Source organism: Bufo gargarizans, unplaced genomic scaffold (genome assembly GCF_014858855.1).
Source record: "Bufo gargarizans isolate SCDJY-AF-19 unplaced genomic scaffold, ASM1485885v1 fragScaff_scaffold_229_pilon, whole genome shotgun sequence".
In the NCBI taxonomy this organism is placed as follows: Eukaryota; Metazoa; Chordata; class Amphibia; order Anura; family Bufonidae; genus Bufo; species Bufo gargarizans.
Genome location: NW_025334075.1, coordinates 85,572 through 105,975, shown reverse-complemented (window position 1 = coordinate 105,975; position 20,404 = coordinate 85,572). Strand labels below are relative to the sequence as shown.

At 48.9% G+C, this 20,404-nt stretch overlaps 1 protein-coding gene across 1 annotated transcript; it reads left to right on the top strand.

Annotated features, from left to right (window-relative positions):
- The first annotated feature begins 1,687 nt into the window (after positions 1 to 1,687).
- ACADVL (acyl-CoA dehydrogenase very long chain) lies at positions 1,688 to 18,662 on the top strand. The gene is made up of 20 exons (XM_044272925.1): positions 1,688 to 1,805; positions 9,237 to 9,279; positions 9,365 to 9,442; positions 10,294 to 10,366; positions 10,546 to 10,610; positions 12,390 to 12,524; positions 14,056 to 14,200; positions 14,282 to 14,411; positions 14,633 to 14,755; positions 14,833 to 15,031; positions 15,145 to 15,249; positions 15,354 to 15,440; positions 15,577 to 15,639; positions 15,827 to 15,928; positions 16,014 to 16,111; positions 17,111 to 17,183; positions 17,342 to 17,414; positions 17,494 to 17,566; positions 18,096 to 18,171; positions 18,259 to 18,662. The coding sequence occupies exons 1-20, from the start codon at positions 1,747 to 1,749 to the stop codon at positions 18,397 to 18,399; spliced, it is 1,941 nt and encodes a 646-aa protein (XP_044128860.1). The 5' UTR covers positions 1,688 to 1,746; the 3' UTR covers positions 18,400 to 18,662.
- The last annotated feature ends 1,742 nt before the right edge of the window (positions 18,663 to 20,404 follow it).

The window sequence follows — 20,404 nt, the reverse complement described above, 5'->3', positions numbered from 1 at the left end:
CCATCACTGACTGTATAGAACACCTATGGAGGACACCACCGCCATCACTGACTGTATATAACACCTATAGAGGACACCATCACTGACTGTATAGAACACCTATGGAGGACACCACCGCCATCACTGACTGTATATAACACCTATAGAGGACACCATCACTGACTGTATAGAACACCTATGGAGGACACCACCGCCATCACTGACTGTATATAACACCTATAGAGGACACCACCACTGACTGTATATAACACCTATAGAGGACACCACCACTGACTGTATATAACACCTATAGAGGACACCACCACTGACTGTATATAACACCCATAGATGACACCACCATCACTGACTGTATATAACACCTATAGAGGACACCACTGCCATCACTGACTGTATATAACACCTATAGAGGACACCACCGCCATCACTGACTGTATATAACACCTATAGAGGACACCACCACTGACTGTATATAACACCTATAGAGGACACCACCACTGACTGTATATAACACCTATAGAGGACACCACCACTGACTGTATATAACACCTATAGAGGACACCACCACTGACTGTATATAACACCTATAGAGGACACCACCACTGACTGTATATAACACCTATAGAGGACACCATCACTGACTGTATGTAACACCTATGGAGGACACCATCACTGACTGTATGTAACACCTATAGAGGACACCACTGCCATCACTGACTGTATATAACACCTATAGAGGACACCACCACTGACTGTATATAACACCTATAGAGGACACCACCACCATCACTGACTGTATGTAACACCTATAGAGGACACCACCGCCATCACTGACTGTATATAACACCTATAGAGGACACCATCACTGACTGTATGTAACACCTATAGAGGACACCATCACTGACTGTATGTAACACCTATAGAGGACACCACCGCCATCACTGACTGTATATAACACCCATAGATGACACCACCGCCATCACTGACTGTATATAACACCTATAGAGGACACCACCGCCATCACTGACTGTATATAACACCTATAGAGGACACCACCACTGACTGTATATAACACCTATAGAGGACACCACCACTGACTGTATATAACACCTATAGAGGACACCACTGCCATCACTGACTGTATATAACACCTATAGAGGACACCACTGCCATCACTGACTGTATATAACACCTATAGAGGACACCACCACTGACTATATATAACACCTATAGAGGACACCACCGCCACCACTGACTGTATATAACACCTATAGAGGACACCACCGCCATCACTGACTGTATATAACACCTATAGAGGACACCACCACCATCACTGTATATAACACCTATAGAGGACACCACCACCATCACTGTATATAACACCTATAGAGGACACCATCACTGTATATAACACCTATAGAGGACACCACTGCCATCACTGACTGTATATAACACCTATAGAGGACACCACCGCCATCACTGACTGTATATAACACCTATAGAGGACACCATCACCATCACTGTATATAACACTTATAGAGGACACCACCACTGACTGAATACTACATATTAGATGCCTCCATTATCTCTTGGACCGTCACGTGACTGTCCCGCCGGACTCCTGGTGAGGAGACGTTCACATCTCCACAGGATGACCCCCGCCCTTCCCGCCTGACAGAACTCCCACAATGCCGCGGGGCCAGAAGTCACGTGGTGCCGGAAGTGCGGTGACCTTGTTCTATTTACAACATGAAAGCTGTGTTACCGGCTGCGGTGTCCTGGGGGCTCTTCCGTTATATCAGCCGCGGGTGAGTGACACGCAGTGCGGCACCTACTGATTACATACTAACTGTGGTACAGCCCGAGTAACCTGTGGGAATGGTAAATGGTTCAGCCCGACTACTGCCTGAATGTGACCTGGACTCATCCACTATCCAGTGTGAGGGGGTGTCAGGGAGTAGTCATTGACTTGCCCCCCGCCGGATATCACCCATCTATAGGGGTTATATATATATATATATCAATGTGTATATAATACATCTATAGGGATTATATATAGAGAGAGAGTAATGTGTAAATAATACATCTATAGGGGCTATATATAGAGAGAGTAATGTGTGTATAATACATCTATAGGGGCTATATATAGAGTAATGTGTATAATACATCTATAGGGGCTATATATATATAGAGTAATGTGTGTATAATACATCTATAGGGGCTATATATATAGAGAGAGAGAGTAATGTGTGTATAATACATCTATAGGGGTTATATATATAGAGAGAGAGTAATGTGTGTATAATACATCTATAGGGGCTATATATATATAGAGAGAGAGTAATGTGTGTATAATACATCTATAGGGGCTATATATAGAGAGAGAGTAATGTGTGTATAATACATCTATAGGGGCTATATATAGAGAGAGAGTAATGTGTGTATAATACATCTATAGGGGCTATATATATATATATAGAGTAATGTGTGTATAATACATCTATTGGGGCCATATATATATATATAGAGTAATGTGTGTATAATACATCTATAGGGGCTATATATATATAGAGTAATGTGTGTATAATACATCTATAGGGGCTATATATATATATATATATATATATATAGAGTAATGTGTGTATAATACATCTATAGGGGTTATATATATAGAGTAATGTGTGTATAATACATCTATAGGGGTTATATATATAGAGTAATGTGTGTATAATACATCTATAGGGGCTATATATATATATATATATATATATATATAGTAATGTGTGTATAATACATCTATAGGGGCTATATATATATATTTGTGTATAATACATCTATAGGGGCTATATATATATAGTCATGTGTATAATACATCTATAGGGGCTATATATATATATAGAGTAATGTGTGTATAATACATCTATAGGGGCTATATATATATATATATATATATAGAGAGAGAGAGTAATGTGTGTATAATACATCTATAGGGGCTATATATATATATAGAGTAATGTGTGTATAATACATCTATAGGGGCTATATATATATATAGAGAGAGTAATGTGTGTATAATACATCTATAGGGGCTATATATATATATAGTCATGTGTATAATACATCTATAGCGGCTTCGCTCGGGTATATTTAATCTATTTCATTTATTGTTTGTGTGTCGTTAAAAGATATCAACACTATCCACTATAACAGTGACCTCTACAGCCCCCCGCCCCAAAACAGTGACCTCCACAGTCCCTCCACCCATTAACACTGACCCCCCCACAGTGCCCCATCCCTTAAAATTGGACCTCCACAGCAGCCCACCCCTTAACTTTGACCTTTACAGCAGCCTTCCCCTTTAACAGTGACTTTCACAGCATACCACCCCCTTGGCGTGGTCAAACCAGATCAGGGCGTGGCTTAGCGGGACCTATCTCCGTCGGCTGAAGAGTGGAAGGGGGCGTGGCCTAACCAGATCAGGGGGGGGTTCTTTTGAACAGATCCCTCTAAGGCCACTTTCACACTTGCGTTGTCCGGATCCGGCGTGTACTCCATTTGCCGGAATTACACGCCGGATCCGGAAAAACACAAGTGAACTGAAAGCATTTGAAGACGGATCCATCTTCAAAATGCTTTCAGTGTTACTATGGCAGCCAGGACGCTATTAAAGTCCTGGTTGCCATAGTAGGAGCGGGGAGCGGTATACTTACAGTCCGTGCGGCTCCCGGGGCGCTCCAGAGTGACGTCAGAGCGCCCCATGCGCATGGATGACGTGCCATGCGATCATGTGATCCATGCGCCTGGAGCGCCCCGGGAGCCGCACGGATGGTAAGTATGCTGCTCCCCCGCTCCCCACTACACTTTACCATGGCTGCCAGGACTTTAGCGTCCCGGCAGCCATGGTAACCATTCAGAAAAAGCTAAACGTTGCATCCGGTAATGCGCCGAAACGACGCTTAGCTTAAGGCCGGATCAATGCCTTTCAATGGGCATTAATTCCGGATCCGGCCTTGCGGCAAGTGTTCAGGATTTTTGGCCGGAGCAAAAAGCGCAGCATGCTGCTGTATTTTCTCCGGGCAAAAAACGTTCCATTCCGGAACTGAAGACGTCCTGATGCATCCTGAACGGATTTCACTCCATTCAGAATGTATTAGGATAAAACTGATCAGGATTCTTCCGGCATAGAGCCCCGACGACGGAACTCTATGCCGGATCCGGACAACGCAGGTGTGAAAGAGCCCTAATCTGACGGAGCTGTTTCACTAGGATCATCAGTCAGAGGAATCGACTCTTCCGGTTCAGTGAACTGAATCGATTCAAAAGAACGATTCGTTCATGATCCGGACATCACTAATGTATATAAGGAGAGCAGTCGGAGCCCCTAGTGTTCTGCAGTTAGGGACCAGTGCTCGGAGGGGAGCCAGTCTGTATGAGTAACCAGAAGAAGATGCTGAGATAGGGACGCCATCATACCTTTGATGTATATCCACCATTGTTGGGGGGGATGTCTGGTGTGTCGTACCTTTGATGTATCTCCACCATTGTTGGGGGGGGGGGTGTCTGTGGTGTCGTACCTTTGATGTATATCCACCATTGTTGGGGGGGATGTCTGGTGTGTCGTACCTTTGATGTATCTCCACCATTGTTGGGGGGGATGTCTGGTGTGTCGTACCTTTGATGTATCTCCACCATAGTTGGGGGGGGGGTGTCTGTGGTGTCGTACCTTTGATGTATATCCACCATTGTTGGGGGGGATGTCTGGTGTGTCGTACCTTTGATGTATATCCACCATTGTTGGGGGGGATGTCTGGTGTGTCGTACCTTTGATGTATATCCACCATTGTTGGGGGGGATGTCTGGTGTGTCGTACCTTTGATGTATCTTCACCATTGTTGGGGGGGATGTCTGGTGTGTCGTACCTTTGATGTATCTTCACCATTGTTGGGGGGGATGTCTGGTGTGTCGTACCTTTTGATGTATCTTCACCATTGTTGGGGGGGATGTCTGGTGTGTCGTACCTTTGATGTATCTCCACCATTGTTGGGGGGGATGTCTATGGTGTCGTACCTTTGATGTATATCCACCATTGTTGGGGGGGATGTCTATGGTGTCATACCTTTGATGTATATCCACCATTGTTAGGGGGGGATGTCTGTGGTGTCGTACCTTTGATGTATCTCCACCATTGTTATGGGGGGATGTCTGTGGTGTCGTACCTTTGATGTATATCCACCATTGTTGGGGGGTGTAACGGATCTCCTAGCACCCCGACCGGGTACCTCCGTCGCTAGATGCTCCTAGTGCTTTCCGAGGACTCCAAGCACTCCACTTGACACCGTACGCCCTGCAGACCCCACGAACCGCCGCAGCTTGGTTGGGGTCTCACCGTCCTCCACCCACGCTGGACCTACGACAAGGCTCCAGTGGGTGAACCTCTCCTACAGCCAGAGAGCAGGAACAGCTCTTACAAGAGCTCGTAGTTATGCCAGGGGAGTATAGCAAATCTTCAGCGTATAGCAATCCCCCAGTTTGATCAGTTATCCAAACACCAGTCTCAACATGATGAAGGATAAAACAGGAACCCTTTATTGAGGGCTACCCGCCCGTATTTATGCAGGTCCCCATCTGGTGGCCACGCCCTTAGGGGACCAGAATGGAGACTGCGACACAGTACAGATATGCAGAAATTCAGGATACACAGACACAACACATCCCCACAATGCATCATGGTTTCCTCCTCTCTGCCTGGCGACACCCGAGGAGCAATCCAATTATGTCTCAGGACAAAGGGAAAACACCAATACACATGTGGGAACAACAGGACAGGAATCACCACCAAAATACACAATGGCACACCCCCACAGCAAACACAGACATTTAACATATCCCCAGATAGCTCAAGTCTGAGTGCATATCATTAGGTGAATGGCACTCAGAATACACGAATACAATAATATTAGCTATCTGGGTGCCCTCACATAACATACAATTTAACTGAACGCATAATAACATAAAACACAATTCCAAAGACAGATTTAAGCTGTGCGGCCGGCCTGTTTTCTTTAAAGTTAGTATGGGCCATAATCCTGAGGCAAGAGGCTAGCAACCAGCCCCCTCCAAAACACTGTGGCGAGGTTGGTTTCGTCACACATCTCCCCCTTCCAGGGAAGACTAACCAGATACCTGACCTCACGGTCAGTACCTGAGTTAGTCTGGCAGTCCAACCACAACCCCATACTGGACCTGTTGAATTTTGGGGCCTGGCTCTGTTCTGTATGTCCCCAGCTGTTGAGCGGGCATCTGCGACTCCTTGCTGCCTTGTGGTTCTCCAGCTTGGAGCTGTAGGTACTTGGTGGGCAGAGGCCGACTGCGCTCTGCCCAGATGCCAGCTCTTCCGCTGGGGTCGTTTGTGGGGAGTCCGGCTCTGAAGAAGAGGATAGGGGAGGGCAGAGGCCGACTGCGCTCTGCCCAGAGGCCAGCTCTTCCGCTGGGGTAGCCTGTGGATAGTCCGGCTCTGGAGTAGAGGATAGGGGAGGGCAGAGGCCGACTGCGCTCTGCCCAGATGCCAGCACTTCCGCTGGGGTAGCCTGTGGGATGTCCGGCTCTGGAGAAGAGGATAGAGGAGGGCAGAGGCCGACGGCGCTCTGCCCTGATGCCAGCTCTTCCGCTGGGAAGAAATCAGTGGGTAGCACAGGCTCATCCCCTGCCCCCAGAACTCTGTTGGGAAGTAGCTGGGAAGGGGAGGGCTCGCTTACCTCCTCCTCCTGGTATCCCTGCGGAGATGGATGGGGATCTGGACCGACTGTCCAGCATCCCTGTAGGACTGGCACCGAGCCCGCGGTCTCATCTGCGCCCATGCAGAGGGGCTTGTGTTCCCCTTTTCCCGGTATCTCCGGCTGCTGGTGGAAGGTGAGGCCGGTTGCCTCTCCTCCCCAGGACTCTGGTTGCTGTAAGGCAGAGGGACCCCGCATCTCCTCCCCCTGGAACTCAGGTTGCCGCTGGGGAGAGAGACCGGTTGTCTCCTCTCCCTGTGATATGTACTGCCGCTGGAGATCTGGGCAGGCGGCCCAGCATCCCTGTAGGGCCAGTAGAGAGACCTCAGTCCCATCTCCACCTGCCATCTGTGGGTCCTCCCAGGACCAGTCTGTGAGGTCCCTCAACATTTGCGAGTCAGGATCACCTGCGTCCACACCTGGCAACTCCGGCTGCCGCTGAGGGTCTGGGCCAGCATCCCAGCATCCCGGTGGAGAGCCCTCGGTCCCGTCTCCACCTGCCTGTTGTGGTTCCTCACAGGACCAGTCTATGAGGACCCCTACCTCTGTAGCTGGTACTGAAGCAAGGGATACTTCAGTCGGGTCTTCCCAGCTGTAGGGTTGTAGGTCTGGGACTGCCACCCAGCTCTCTGGCAGTGTATATTGGGACCGAATTGAGCTGAAGAAGTATTGGTAGTCCTGCTCCAGCTCCCACTCCTTTGTGACTAGAGATGCCAGGTCTTGTCTCACCTCTCTCGCTGTAGCCCAATCATGCATAGCCTCTCTGTAGTCATAGATATCCCAGAACTGGGACCCTCCAGCATCTCCGAACTCCGGTTCTGCGAAGGCCTCAAACAACAGGCCAGGGCCATCATAATCCTCACCCTCGGGTCTGTCGTGCTCAGCCATCCAGGGAGAGTGCCGAATCACATACCACCAGAGTGCCTGGTAGGCGTCATCTAGCCAAAGCTCCTTCCATACCAGGCTCTCCAGTTCTGTCACCCACTCATTCAGGGGCTCCTCTCCCAGAAGGGGCATTCGCAGGGCCACTCGCATCCGCAACTGCTGCTCCTCACTGGGGAGACACTCGCCCCGCCGACGCTGTACATCTTCCAGGGCCTCGTGCCAGACGCCTTTCCGGACTGCATCCCTCCAGTCCGGGTCATCATCCTCCTCGTAGTGGAACGCTGTTCGAAGACTAGCCGATTCCATCCTGCTGTAGCCAGGGGCGCTGTACGGATACTAGCGTTGCCCTCAATATACTCCACGAACGATGTCTCCGAGCTGCTTCTCCTCACACTAGGACGCCATGCCACTGCTTGCCACCAATGTAACGGATCTCCTAGCACCCCGACCGGGTACCTCCGTCGCTAGATGCTCCTAGTGCTTTCCGAGGACTCCAAGCACTCCACTTGACACCGTACGCCCTGCAGACCCCACGAACCGCCGCAGCTTGGTTGGGGTCTCACCGTCCTCCACCCACGCTGGACCTACGACAAGGCTCCAGTGGGTGAACCTCTCCTACAGCCAGAGAGCAGGAACAGCTCTTACAAGAGCTCGTAGTTATGCCAGGGGAGTATAGCAAATCTTCAGCGTATAGCAATCCCCCAGTTTGATCAGTTATCCAAACACCAGTCTCAGCATGATGAAGGATAAAACAGGAACCCTTTATTGAGGGCTACCCGCCCGTATTTATGCAGGTCCCCATCTGGTGGCCACGCCCTTAGGGGACCAGAATGGAGACTGCGACACAGTACAGATATGCAGAAATTCAGGATACACCGACACAACACATCCCCACAATGCATCATGGTTTCCTCCTCTCTGCCTGGCGACACCCGAGGAGCAATCCAATTATGTCTCAGGACAAAGGGAAAACACCAATACACATGTGGGAACAACAGGACAGGAATCACCACCAAAATACACAATGGCACACCCCCACAGCAAACACAGACATTTAACATATCCCCAGATAGCTCAAGTCTGAGTGCATATCATTAGGTGAATGGCACTCAGAATACACGAATACAATAATATTAGCTATCTGGGTGCCCTCACATAACATACAATTTAACTGAACGCATAATAACATAAAACACAATTCCAAAGACAGAGTTAAGCTGTGCGGCCGGCCTGTTTTCTTTAAAGTTAGTATGGGCCATAATCCTGAGGCAAGAGGCTAGCAACCAGCCCCCTCCAAAACACCTGTGGCGAGGTTGGTTTCGTCACAGGGGGGATGTCTGGTGTGTCGTACCTTTGATGTATCTTCACCATTGTTGGGGGGGGGGGGGGGGGTGTCTGGTGTGTCATACCTTTGATGTATATCCACCATTGTTGGGGGGGATGTCTATGGTGTCGTACCTTTGATGTATATCCACCAGTGTGGGGGGGGGGGGTGTCTGTGGTGTCGTTCCTTTGATGTATATCCACCATTGTTGGGGGGGTCATATCTCTTACAGTCGCTGACTGATATGTATGTTGCAGGTCCCAGGCTGGATGTGTCCGGAGTTATGCGCAGACCGCAGAGGTAATCACTGTGTTACACCCGTCCGTGTCCTCCTCGCAGTTCGCCCTCATTATACTTATGTTCTGTATTTGGATCGTTTCTTCAGACAGTTGTGGATAAAGATGGCGTCTCCGCCTCAGCGACGGCCTCGGAGCATGTCCACGTGGCACAGAAGAGCTCTCCGGTAGGTGCTGATTTCTGACTATTTGCTGTTTCTCATACTTTGTACCTGAGTTGGGTATGCTGTGTCGCAGTGGGTGGAGCCTATCTGCAATAGTGACTAGTCTGATAGCAGCGTAATTAGATCACCATGGGATCATCAGTGATCCTCTGGATCAACTTGCAGGATAACAGGCTGAACTGGATGGACAGGTGTCTTTTTTTTCAGCCTTATAAACTATGTTACTATGTAATCTGTAATATCCAAGCAGCATGTTTACCAGAGGAGCGAACATAGGAAAGCCTCGGATTACGAACCAGCAGATCTGTACAATCTAAACGTATAGCCCTCGGAGCCCCCCTGTGTGGTGGGTTCCCTGTCCTTTATGATGTAGACGCATAGCCCTCGGAGCCCCCCTGTTTCGTGGGTGTCCTGTACAATCTAGACGCATAGCCCTCGGCGCTCCCCTGTGTGGTGGGTGCCCTGTCCTGTACGATCTAGGCATAGCCCTCAGAGCTCCCCTGTATGGTGGGTGCCCTGTCCTGTACAATCTAGACGCATAGCCCTCGGCGCTCCCCTGTGTGGTGGGTGCCCTGTCCTGTACGATCTAGGCATAGCCCTCAGAGCTCCCCTGTATGGTGGGTGCCCTGTCCTGTACGATATAGAGGCATAGCCCTCAGAGCTCCCCTGTGTGGTGGGTGCCCTGTCCTGTACGATCTAGGCATAGCCCTCGGAGCGCCCCTGTGTGGTGGGTGCCCTGTCCTGTACGATCTAGGCATAGCCCTTGGAGCGCCCATGTGTGGTGGGTGTCCTGTATAATGGGTTTGGCAGATAGTGGTCCCTGACTGCTCTTCTTCCTTCGTCTATATCTCTAGGAATCTTTGTCATTTGCTGTTGGGATGTTTAGTGGACTGATTCATACGCAACAAGTCTTCCCATATCCATCAGGTAAGATACCAAGTATCCATAAAGTAAGATACCAGGATGACTGTGTATGTGAGTATTACTTACACTCCCACCATCCATTCCCTACACAAATTGGTGCATGGCCGTCTTCACTCCTCTTGGTTTGTCTCCTGGTTGCACTTGTGTCCTGTGGTGTCTCATTTCAACTTCTCTTCCTACAGTATTAAGTGAGGATCAGTCTCAGTTCCTCAGTGAGTTGATTAGTCCTGTGTCCCGTTTCTTCCAAGTGAGTAAAATATGTAGATGGGTAAAATGAGACAGATAAATTGTATTATGTAACAAGGACAATAGATGTGAACACTGGAGAAGGTCTAGGACAAAAGATGTGAGAAAGTAGGACAAGAGGGGAAAAGGGAGCAAAAGAAGTAGAATGAAACGGAAGAGATGAGAGATTGGAGGAAGAGAAGATGTACAATATTAGAAAAATAGGGATGTAAGATCAAAGAATATATATAACATTAGAAAAAGGAGGGATCGGAGAAGATGTAGAATATTAGAGGAACAACGAGCGAAGTTTGGAGAATACATAGGACATTAGGAAGGAGAGAAGGTCAGGGAATATGTAAAATGGAACATGAGAAGGTCAAAGAAGATGTAGAATAGAGGAAGAACGAGAGACGGTCAGAGAAAATGTAGACTATTAGAAGGAGAGTAGGTTGAAGAAGATGTAGAATATTTGATGAAGATGGAGAGAGTTTGAAAAGATATAGAATATTTTAGGAAGACAGAGAGAAGGTTGGAGATGACGGAGAACATTAGGAAGGAGAGTTTGTGCAATATGTAGAATACTAGAAAAAGGAAAGGTGAGAAAAGCTGTGGAACAAAAGAAGAAGAGCAGATTGGAGAAGAGGTCAAATATTAAAGGGATTCTGTCACCTCCCCTAACCCAAAAAACGATTTTAAAGCAGCCATGCAGCACAGCTTACCTGGATTAGGCTGTGCTCTTTGATCTTGTAATCCGTCCAGCAGTTTCTGCAAAAAACTACTTTTATTGATATGTAAATGAGTCCTGAATGTGCCCAGAGGGGCGTTTTGTTCTTCTTAGAGAGCCCAGTACCGCCCCTCTTTCAGTGCCCAGCCCGCCTTCCTTGCACTGTCTATCCGCCCCCAGCCTGCCACAGCTTCTCCTCCCTCACGCCGAACGAACTCTCGCACAGGCGCAGTACCCACTGAGGGCTGCGCCTATGCGATCAGCAGGAGACTGAGGGCAGGAGCTTCATCCTCGTCACTGGGCATGCGCCGAGCCCAGTGACGTCCGATGCTCGCTCTTCCCTGCTGACTGAGGGAGGGGGAGGGGAGGCTGTGGCAGGCTGGGGGCGGATAGACAGTGCAAGGAAGGCGGGCTGGGCACTGTAAGAGGGGCGCTACTGGGCTCACTAAGAGGAACAAAACGCCCCTCTGGGCACATTCAGGACTCATTTACATATCAATAAAAGTAGTTTTTTGCAGAAACTGCTGGACGGATTACAAGATCAAAGAGCACAGCCTAATCCAGGTAAGCTGTGCTGCATGGCTGCTTTAAAATCGTTTTTTGGGTTAGGGGAGGTGACAGAATCCCTTTAAAGGAAGAAGGAGAGACGGTCAGAGGAAATGTAGAATATTAGAAGGAGGAAAAGTCCGAGAAGATGTGGAAGGAGAGAAGGTCGGAGGAGATCTAGAATATCAGAAAATGTAGGACATTAGAAGAGAGAAAGTTGGGGAATATGTAGAAAACTAGAAGAAGAAAACAAAGGTCAAGAGAAGCTGCAGAACATAAGAGAAGAAGAAGAGAAGGTAGGAGAAGATGAAAGCACATGGGACATAGTGAAATAATTGAGGAATTGTTAGCGAGGTGTGAAAATTAAAGGGCAGGAAAGAAAACCATTCCAGGGGCAGAAATGATGAGTCGGTGTGAGTGGTAGGTTAGTTACTGGAATATTCCCCTGGAGGGGGCACAGTACTTTAAGAACACAATGTAAGCAGGGCCACACATAAGTTGACTTCCTATTTTTTTTTTTTTACTTAGGAGGTAAATGACCCCACCCTGAATGACGATCTCCAGAGGGTGGATGACAAGTCCATGTCTGGACTCAAAGAGCTAGGTGCATTTGGTCTCCAAGTCCCAGCTGAGTTGGGTGGACTGGGACTGAATAATACCCAGGTAATGGTTTGTGGTTTATGGAGCTGTTTTAGTGTCAGATGGTCACATTATGTGTTGTTTATGTATGTCTGCTCCATTAATGTGCTTGAGTGTAGTCTGTTGATGTGACCAGCAGACCAACCCGGATCCTGCTGCTTGTTGGTTTTAAATGGGTTTTCCAGGATTAGAAAAACATGGCTGCTGTCTTCCAGAAATAGTACCAGTGTTAATTTTGTGCCTATTTTTAAAATTCTTGAGATAACCCCCCCCCCCCCCCCCCTTTAACCACCTAACTGTTTTGCCTGAGCTGGGCTTGGGCAGACGGGGGAGGGTCTGGTATCTCCTGATTGTTAGCAGCTAGAAGCATGGGCCTGGTCTTGTTCAAAGGCAAGCATCCAACCTTTCATGTAAGAATGACCAAAATGACAGCATTATCCCAAAATAAGCAGGAGATATCACTGTTAGAAATTGAGTCTGGAATAAAACCGGCTATTACTTTCACTTTCAGCTGCATTCACTGTATCCCGATTTCTAACATCGATATCTTCCCATGTACTGAAGATATTGCTGTCATTCTGGTATTGTTTGTATTCTTGGAATGCCACAGCTTTCAAACAATACAGAGCCCATATCTGCTACCGTACCAGAGACTAAAGCAGCCGCCCCCTCCCCTTCCGTTTGGAGGAGAATATAGTAAAAATATATAGAAACGTGACATTATCATCACCGTACTGACCACATAATAAAGTTATCTTATTTGTACCACTCAGTGACCGCGGCAAATACATTCCACAAAATAATGTTAAAACTTCTGTTTTTTAATTTTACCCCCCTAAAAATAAGTTATTTATTACACTATATATACCCCAAAATGGTTCCTAAAAAACCCCCACAAGGATCAGCAAAAACGCTTCCGTCATGATGATACAACCATCTACAATGAACGATCCAGTTGTATTATCTGTAAAATAGCCAAGACGTATTGTAAGTCACTGGGGGACGGATCCGGCACCATTGACTTACATTGTGTGTCATGACTGATCCGTCTTGCTCCGCACCCCATTGTGGACACAACCGAACGCATTCTGGTGCTCTCTGTCTTGACAATAAATGGTGACAAAATGGAAGCGGTTTCCTCCGGTGTGAAAGTAGCCTAATCCTGCAAAATAAAAAAATAATTTAGAAGAAAAAAATTAAAAAGTTATAACTGAACACAAAGGGTAAAAATATTACTGGTCCTTAAGACTAAAATTAATCCGGTCACTAAGGGGTTAAAAATGCAGTTGTGTCCCCGGAGTTGTGCGCCAAGGAGATTTACCGCAGACGCACATTAAAAATCTACAATAAAAAGTGACATTTTGGGAGGGTTAATAAGGGGTGGCAGACGCCAGATTCGGACACTTTTGCTCAGAGCGGCAAACAGCCGCCGCTTTTCTTTCATGCCACAAAACTGATGTAGGAGGTTAGTAAAAGCCCCAGATCTGTAGACGGCGTGGTGCCTTTAATGATGCATTTTTTTTTTTTCTACTCCCTTGCCCCGTCACCGGATCAGTATGCTCGATTGGTGGAGATAGTAGGACAGCACGACCTAGGTGTCGGCATTACTTTGGGTGCCCATCAGTCTATTGGCTTTAAAGGGATCCTTCTGTATGGTACTGAGGAGCAGAAGAAGAAGTATCTGCCGCGTCTTGCCTCAGGTAAGGACAATGGCTGGAAGGGACAGTCCTGCCTGGAGCCGAAGCTTCGCCTCTAATAGTATTTCTTACCCAATTATCCAGGTGAAATAATTGCGGCATACTGTCTGACTGAGCCGACCAGCGGATCCGATGCCGCCTCGATCAGATCTACTGCCAAGAAGAGCACCTGTGGAAAGTACTACACCCTCTCTGGGGGCAAACTATGGATCAGGTGAGGAGGGCTGGGGAGTAAGAGGTGGTCCCCGTGTGGAGACATGTTATCACCTGGCAGAGCACAGAGCAGATGGTCTCCTGGCCTCCATCCCACCCAGATGCCCTGGACAGATCCTTTCGTCCCTGATATCCTGCCCTCGTAGCTCTGTCCAGGGCAGGTTCCTGTGTTTCCCCCAGTGTAGCTGCAGCATCTTGACTTCTGTTCCATCTCTCTTGCAGTAATGGGGGCATTGCCGACTTATTCACTGTCTTTGCAAGAACTCAAGTCCAGGACCCAACATCTGGGGAGATGAAAGATAAGATCACAGCATTTATAGTGGAGAGAGGAGAAGGGGTGACAAAGTAAGTAACTGGGGTGCACAAGTGACATGTCTTCTGCTCGCCAGTAACGCCTTCACCTGACATGTCTTCTCCTGCAGCGGGCCCCCTGACAAGAAGCTGGGCATACGGGCCAGTAACACAGCATCTGTATACTTTGATGAGGTCCGTGTCCCTGCAGAGAACGTGCTGGGGGGTGAAGGCAACGGTTTCAAAGTGGCCATGAACATCCTCAACAACGGACGGTTTGGGATGGCTGCAGCAATGTCTGGCACCATGAAGGGTCTGATTCAGAAAGCTGTAAGTGGTAACAAGGGATCTCCACTAGAGGGAGGCACTGAGGAGAAGGGCTATACTGTTAACTGGAGGAGTTACAGGGGTCCACACTTGACACAGTAGTCTTCTTCCGGCAGGTGGAACATGCGTTGAATCGCTCCCAATTCGGAAATAAACTTCATAACTTTGGAGTCATCCAAGAGAAGCTGGCACGCATGGCTGTCCTGCAGTATGTGACGGAGGTAGGTGGGGGTATGGAGGAGTATGATGATGTATGGGGGGGGGGGGGTGGGGGGGAGGGGGCAGCGAATGCTTCATGTAACTGACTCCACCCCTTATTCTGTAGTCAATGGCATACATGATCAGCTCAAACATGGACTCTGGGGCCAAGGACTTTCAGGTTGAAGCCGCCATAAGCAAAATTTTTGGCTCTGTGAGTATGTCAGTGTTGATGGTACAGGGGAGCCATGTGTCGCACAGACCTGGTTACGTGCTGAGGGTCCTGTGACACTGGACGGCTGTGTAGTCTCTGCAGGAAGCATACTGATGTCCTTTTCTGTTGTCTGCAGGAGGCAGCCTGGTCCGTGGCCGATGAATGCATCCAGGTACTGGGAGGAAACGGCTTTATGAAGGTAACGAGCTCAGTCTCTCTCCACTAGAGTATGACGATGTGTCACATGATGTATGGCCCGATAATCCCGGGGTCACATGTTAGTAGTGACTGTCATACTGGTTGCCATGTCACTGTGGACTCCATGTCGGGCTAGTCCAGTCTGGTATCTGCTGGGTAACACTGGTTTTGTCTTTTCTGGTGACCAGGACACTGGGGTGGAACGAGTGCTTCGAGACCTGCGCATTTTCAGAATCTTTGAAGGAGCCAATGATATCCTCAGACTCTTCGTGGCCCTGTATGGACTGCAGGTACCACCAGCAGACGCCATCCTTTATACAGAACTTTGACATTAACTGTGCCCGCCAGTGACTCCTGATTCTGCCCTTATTGTAGAGTGCTGGCAAGGAGCTGAAATCTCTGCAGAAAGCGCTGAGTAGCCCGCTGAGCAACACACCCTTACTTGTGAAGGAAGGTCTGAAGCGAGCACGGAGGTGAGTGGATAGGGGGACAGGGCAGGAAGAGCGGAGGTACAGACAGTGCGGAGGATGGAGTAGAGGGACCGAGAGAGAGAGAACAGAGTGGAGGAGAAGAGGACAAGGTAGAGGAAGGAGAAGAGCTTGGGGAAGAAGAGGCGGAGTAGAGGTCAGGGGAGAAAAAGTCATGAGGAGAGGCTGGGGAGAAGAGGACAATGTGGAAAAGACATGAGAGACTGGGGGGGAGAGGACAGTGTGGAGAAGACATGAGGAGAGGCTGGGGAGAAGAGGACAGTGTGGAGAAGGCATGATGAGGGGCTGGGGAGAAGAGGACAGTGTGGAGAAGGCATGATGAGGGGCTGGGGAGAAGAGGACAGTGTAGAGAAGGCATGAGGAGAGGCTGGGGAGAAGAGGACAGTGTGGAGAAGGCATGAGGAGAGGCTGGGGAGAAGAGGACAGTGTGGAAAAGACATGAGAGACTGGGGGGGAGAGGACAGTGTGGAGAAGGCATGAGGAGAGGCTGGGGAGAAGAGGACAGTGTGGAGAAGACATGAGGAGAGGCTGGGGAGAAGAGGATAGTGTGGAAAAGACATGAGAGACTGGGGGGGAGAGGACAGTGTGGAGAAGACCTGAGGGACCCTGGGGAGAGAAGAGGACAGCGTGGAGAAGACTTGAGGAGAGGCTGGGGGGGAGAAGACATGAGGAGAGACGGGGGGAGATGAGGACAGTCTGGAGAAGACACGAGGAGAGGCTGAGAGAGGACTAGGTGGGAGTAAAATGAGAGGTGAGGGGAGAAGAGGACAATGTGGGGTGGAAGGAAGAAGAGTTCATGAAGTAGGAGAGGCTAAGAAAGTGGAGAGGGTTGAGAAGAGGAGGACAGTGGGAATGAAGATGGTGACAGTGACTAGGCAAATTACTGAGTGGAGGAGTTGAAAAGGACAATTTGAGAAGAAATGGTCAGGGGAGTGAAAGGTGGAGCGGTTATCTGCTAGACTCTGTTGTTTTCCCCTTCTGTAGGAAGGCTGGACTAGGCACAGGACTCACCCTAAAAGGACACGTCCACCCTGAAGTGGAGAAAAGCGCGGAGTTGGTGAGTGGGGAATGCTATGAGCAGGGTGAAGTGTGTGGTAGCAGGATCCAGACCGTGTTGTCTAGGGGGGGTTGGGTATATAGCGCCCATCCCAATAACATGTCATAGGGGACACTGAAGGTAGCGTTCGCTTTCCTTCTGCTTTGCTTTCATTTTAGGCAGTTCATGCTATTGAAGATTTTGGCGGTGCAGTAGAAGAGCTGCTCATCAAGTACGGCAAGAGGATTGTGGGTAAGATGCATCTCGTGGCCAGAAGTGCCATGTCCGGCGTGTCTCTTCTGTGTGACTAATCATCTTGTTCTTCTTCCAGATGAACAGTACGTCCTGCAGAGAGTGGCAGACTGCGCCATCGACCTCTACTCCATGGTTGTGGTGCTGTCCAGGTAAAGTGTAGAATGAGGAGGATGCAGATGGCAGCAGTAGTCCTTGAGTCACATCCCATGGTTGGCTGTATGGACTCCTCAGCTGCCCACGGACACCAGCTGAACGTCTGCCTGACAAGCCATGTAATGATCTTGGGCAATCTCCTGCCTCCGGAATGGGACTGACAAATTGGTGTCCAACCCCACGGAGGAGCCAGCTGGGTACAGGGGTCCCTTACACACTCTAAAGCGATGAAGGGTTAAAGGTGGAACTACATCAGATAAAGACTTTCAGTTTCCACTCTATGGGGGTCATTCACTATCACTCCCTACGCCAGATGACCATGGTTTGTGGCTATTCGTGCATCTAATTCAGGAGCAAATGGCGTTCTACGCCGCCCTCACCAAAAGGAGTGATGGGAGGTGGTGTGTGCGGCACATTGCCAGTTTTCTGATGTAACTGGCTACCAGCTGGAGTAGATCTCATGATTGCTGGAGGATAAAACGCTGCTCTTTGATACGTGACCCCCTATGTGTTTCTATCTTGCAGGTCTTCCAGTTCTCTGTCCCAGGGACTCCCCACTGCGGCACATGAGAAGGTCCTGTGTGACATCTGGTGCACTGAGGTAAGGAACCTGTGTCGTGGCTGCTCTTATACACGTGACCGGTGGGATCTGGACTAATTCTGGACTAATTCTCTGTCTGTACTCCAGGCATCGACCCGCGTGCACGACAGACTGAGGAGCTTGCGGAGTGGAGGAAGTGGAGCCGCTTTATTTAGGAACCTGCGCTCAGCCTCTGCTGCCCTGGTTGAGAACGGCGGTGTGGTGGCCTCACATCCGTTAGGTTTTTAGGGCGTATTCACACTTGTGCATTACGAGTCCTGGTTTCATTTTTCCCCAATGAAAAAACGTTACCGATACATTTAAATACCTCACGTTTTATGTGCTTTTCCACCATTATACAGCCTCCTCCAGAAGATCCGTTGTTAGGTTTGAGAAATCCTTAGACTTTAGAATCGTGTGTTCTGTTTGCATAGTCCACAAGTGTGTCCGAGCCCTTACGAGAAGCCGCTGCCTTACGCCAACAGTGCCAGTAATAAAATCTCTGTAATCAAGCTGTGGCCTTGAGCTCATTGCCATGGACGTTCCCAGCAGAATCCTTCCTGGATTCTCTCCCCATCACATCTACGATTCCACCTTACCGACACTTGGCAGCACACTAATGGGTTAATGGTTTGTGCGTGCCGCTACCAGAAGGGTCTCAGATCAGGCTCGCCTGGGATATGGATAAGTCATGGTCCATCTTCCTACCCGGAAGTTTCCCGTACACAGGTCACAGCACTGGCCACGTGGGTTCAGAAGTCTCCGTGGAGTGAGAGTAACCCATGTCCACCCACAAAGTAGGTTGGGCAGGAACCGGGTTATTTGGCTTAACCAGTTGACTGAACATGTTCTGGATTTATTTTCCAGAGAAGAAATGATGCATTCTCTGGAGACTCAAAAATCATCAGAAATCCTTTGCACCTGAAGTAATTGAGCTAGGTGGGTGACGTGCCCTCAACAAAAATCACTTTTGCCCCGTTCTCCTGGTCTCTTTGGGTCAAAAAGAGGAACTTGTCCAGTCATTCTCCAGGACCGCACCACAAGAGGTTGACTCCACTCCAAGGAGTCTGCACATGGATTTAGTGCAGAAAAAAAACCTACAGCGTAATACAAGAGAAGTAAAGTGTATGAGATTAGAGAAATCTCATGGGTTTCACCCTTTTCAGTGACATCCGCACCTAAAACTGCATTAAAAATGCACCAAAACCATGATAGTGTGGACTTATGTGAGGTTAAAAATTCCCTCCACGGGGGGCATGTAAGGTCTGCTCCGGCTCCCGACTATCGTCCTGCGCCATCCTGGTACATAATAACCCGCCACCATAGCTTGGTCAGTATACTATAGGAGGAGGAAATCAAGGAGGCAAGAAATGAGCCCGAGTAAAGCGCAGGCAGCAGTGGAGCGCCTGAAAGAATATGCTAGGCGGAGGCTCAACATGGCGCCGCCTCACCTCGTGCTTCCCGACCCTGAGGCAGCCAGCACCGCAAACTCTGGCAGAGGATACCACAGAACCGGAGTTTACCCTGAAAACCGCTCATGAACAACTGATGGCGGCTATTTCAGCATGCCTGTCATCGCTAACTGGCGAAATAGAAGAGGTCAGAGTCCACCTGGGACTTTGTGCCATGATGTTCAGCAACTGAGAGAGAGTCCACCATAATGAAGAGCGGGTCTCAGGCCTGGAAGACCTCACAAGACCCCTGACAGCCAGAGGACAGGCCATCGAGGGCTCAGTGGATTTATGGAGGCAGAAATGTGACGATCTGGAGAACAGGGCCAGAAGAGATAACATCTGGATCCTAGGTATGTCGGAAAGAGCAGAGGGATCCGACCCAACCACACTCCTGGAACAGTGGTTTAAGTCCACATTCCCAGATGCAAGCTTTTCAATGGCCTATGCAGTGGAGAGAGCCCAGCACGGCCACCACCACCAGGGGCTTCCCCTAGACCTCTCCTGGCCCGTATTCTTAATTGGAAAGAAGAGACCTTATCTTAAGCCAAGCCAGAAACAAGCAAACCATCTCATTAGGCAACGTGAATATATTGTTCCCAGATTTCTCAGCAGAACTACAGAAGAAACGCGCTACTTTTATAGCTGTCAAGTGTCGCTTGAGGGAGCCTAACCTGCAATATTCCATGGCGTACCCGGCACGTTTGCGGGTGGTGGATGTCGGGAAACCAATATTCTTCACTAACCCCCGCAAAGCTGAGGAATGGATATCAACGCGGCCAAGAAAAGATAGCAGGACTTCA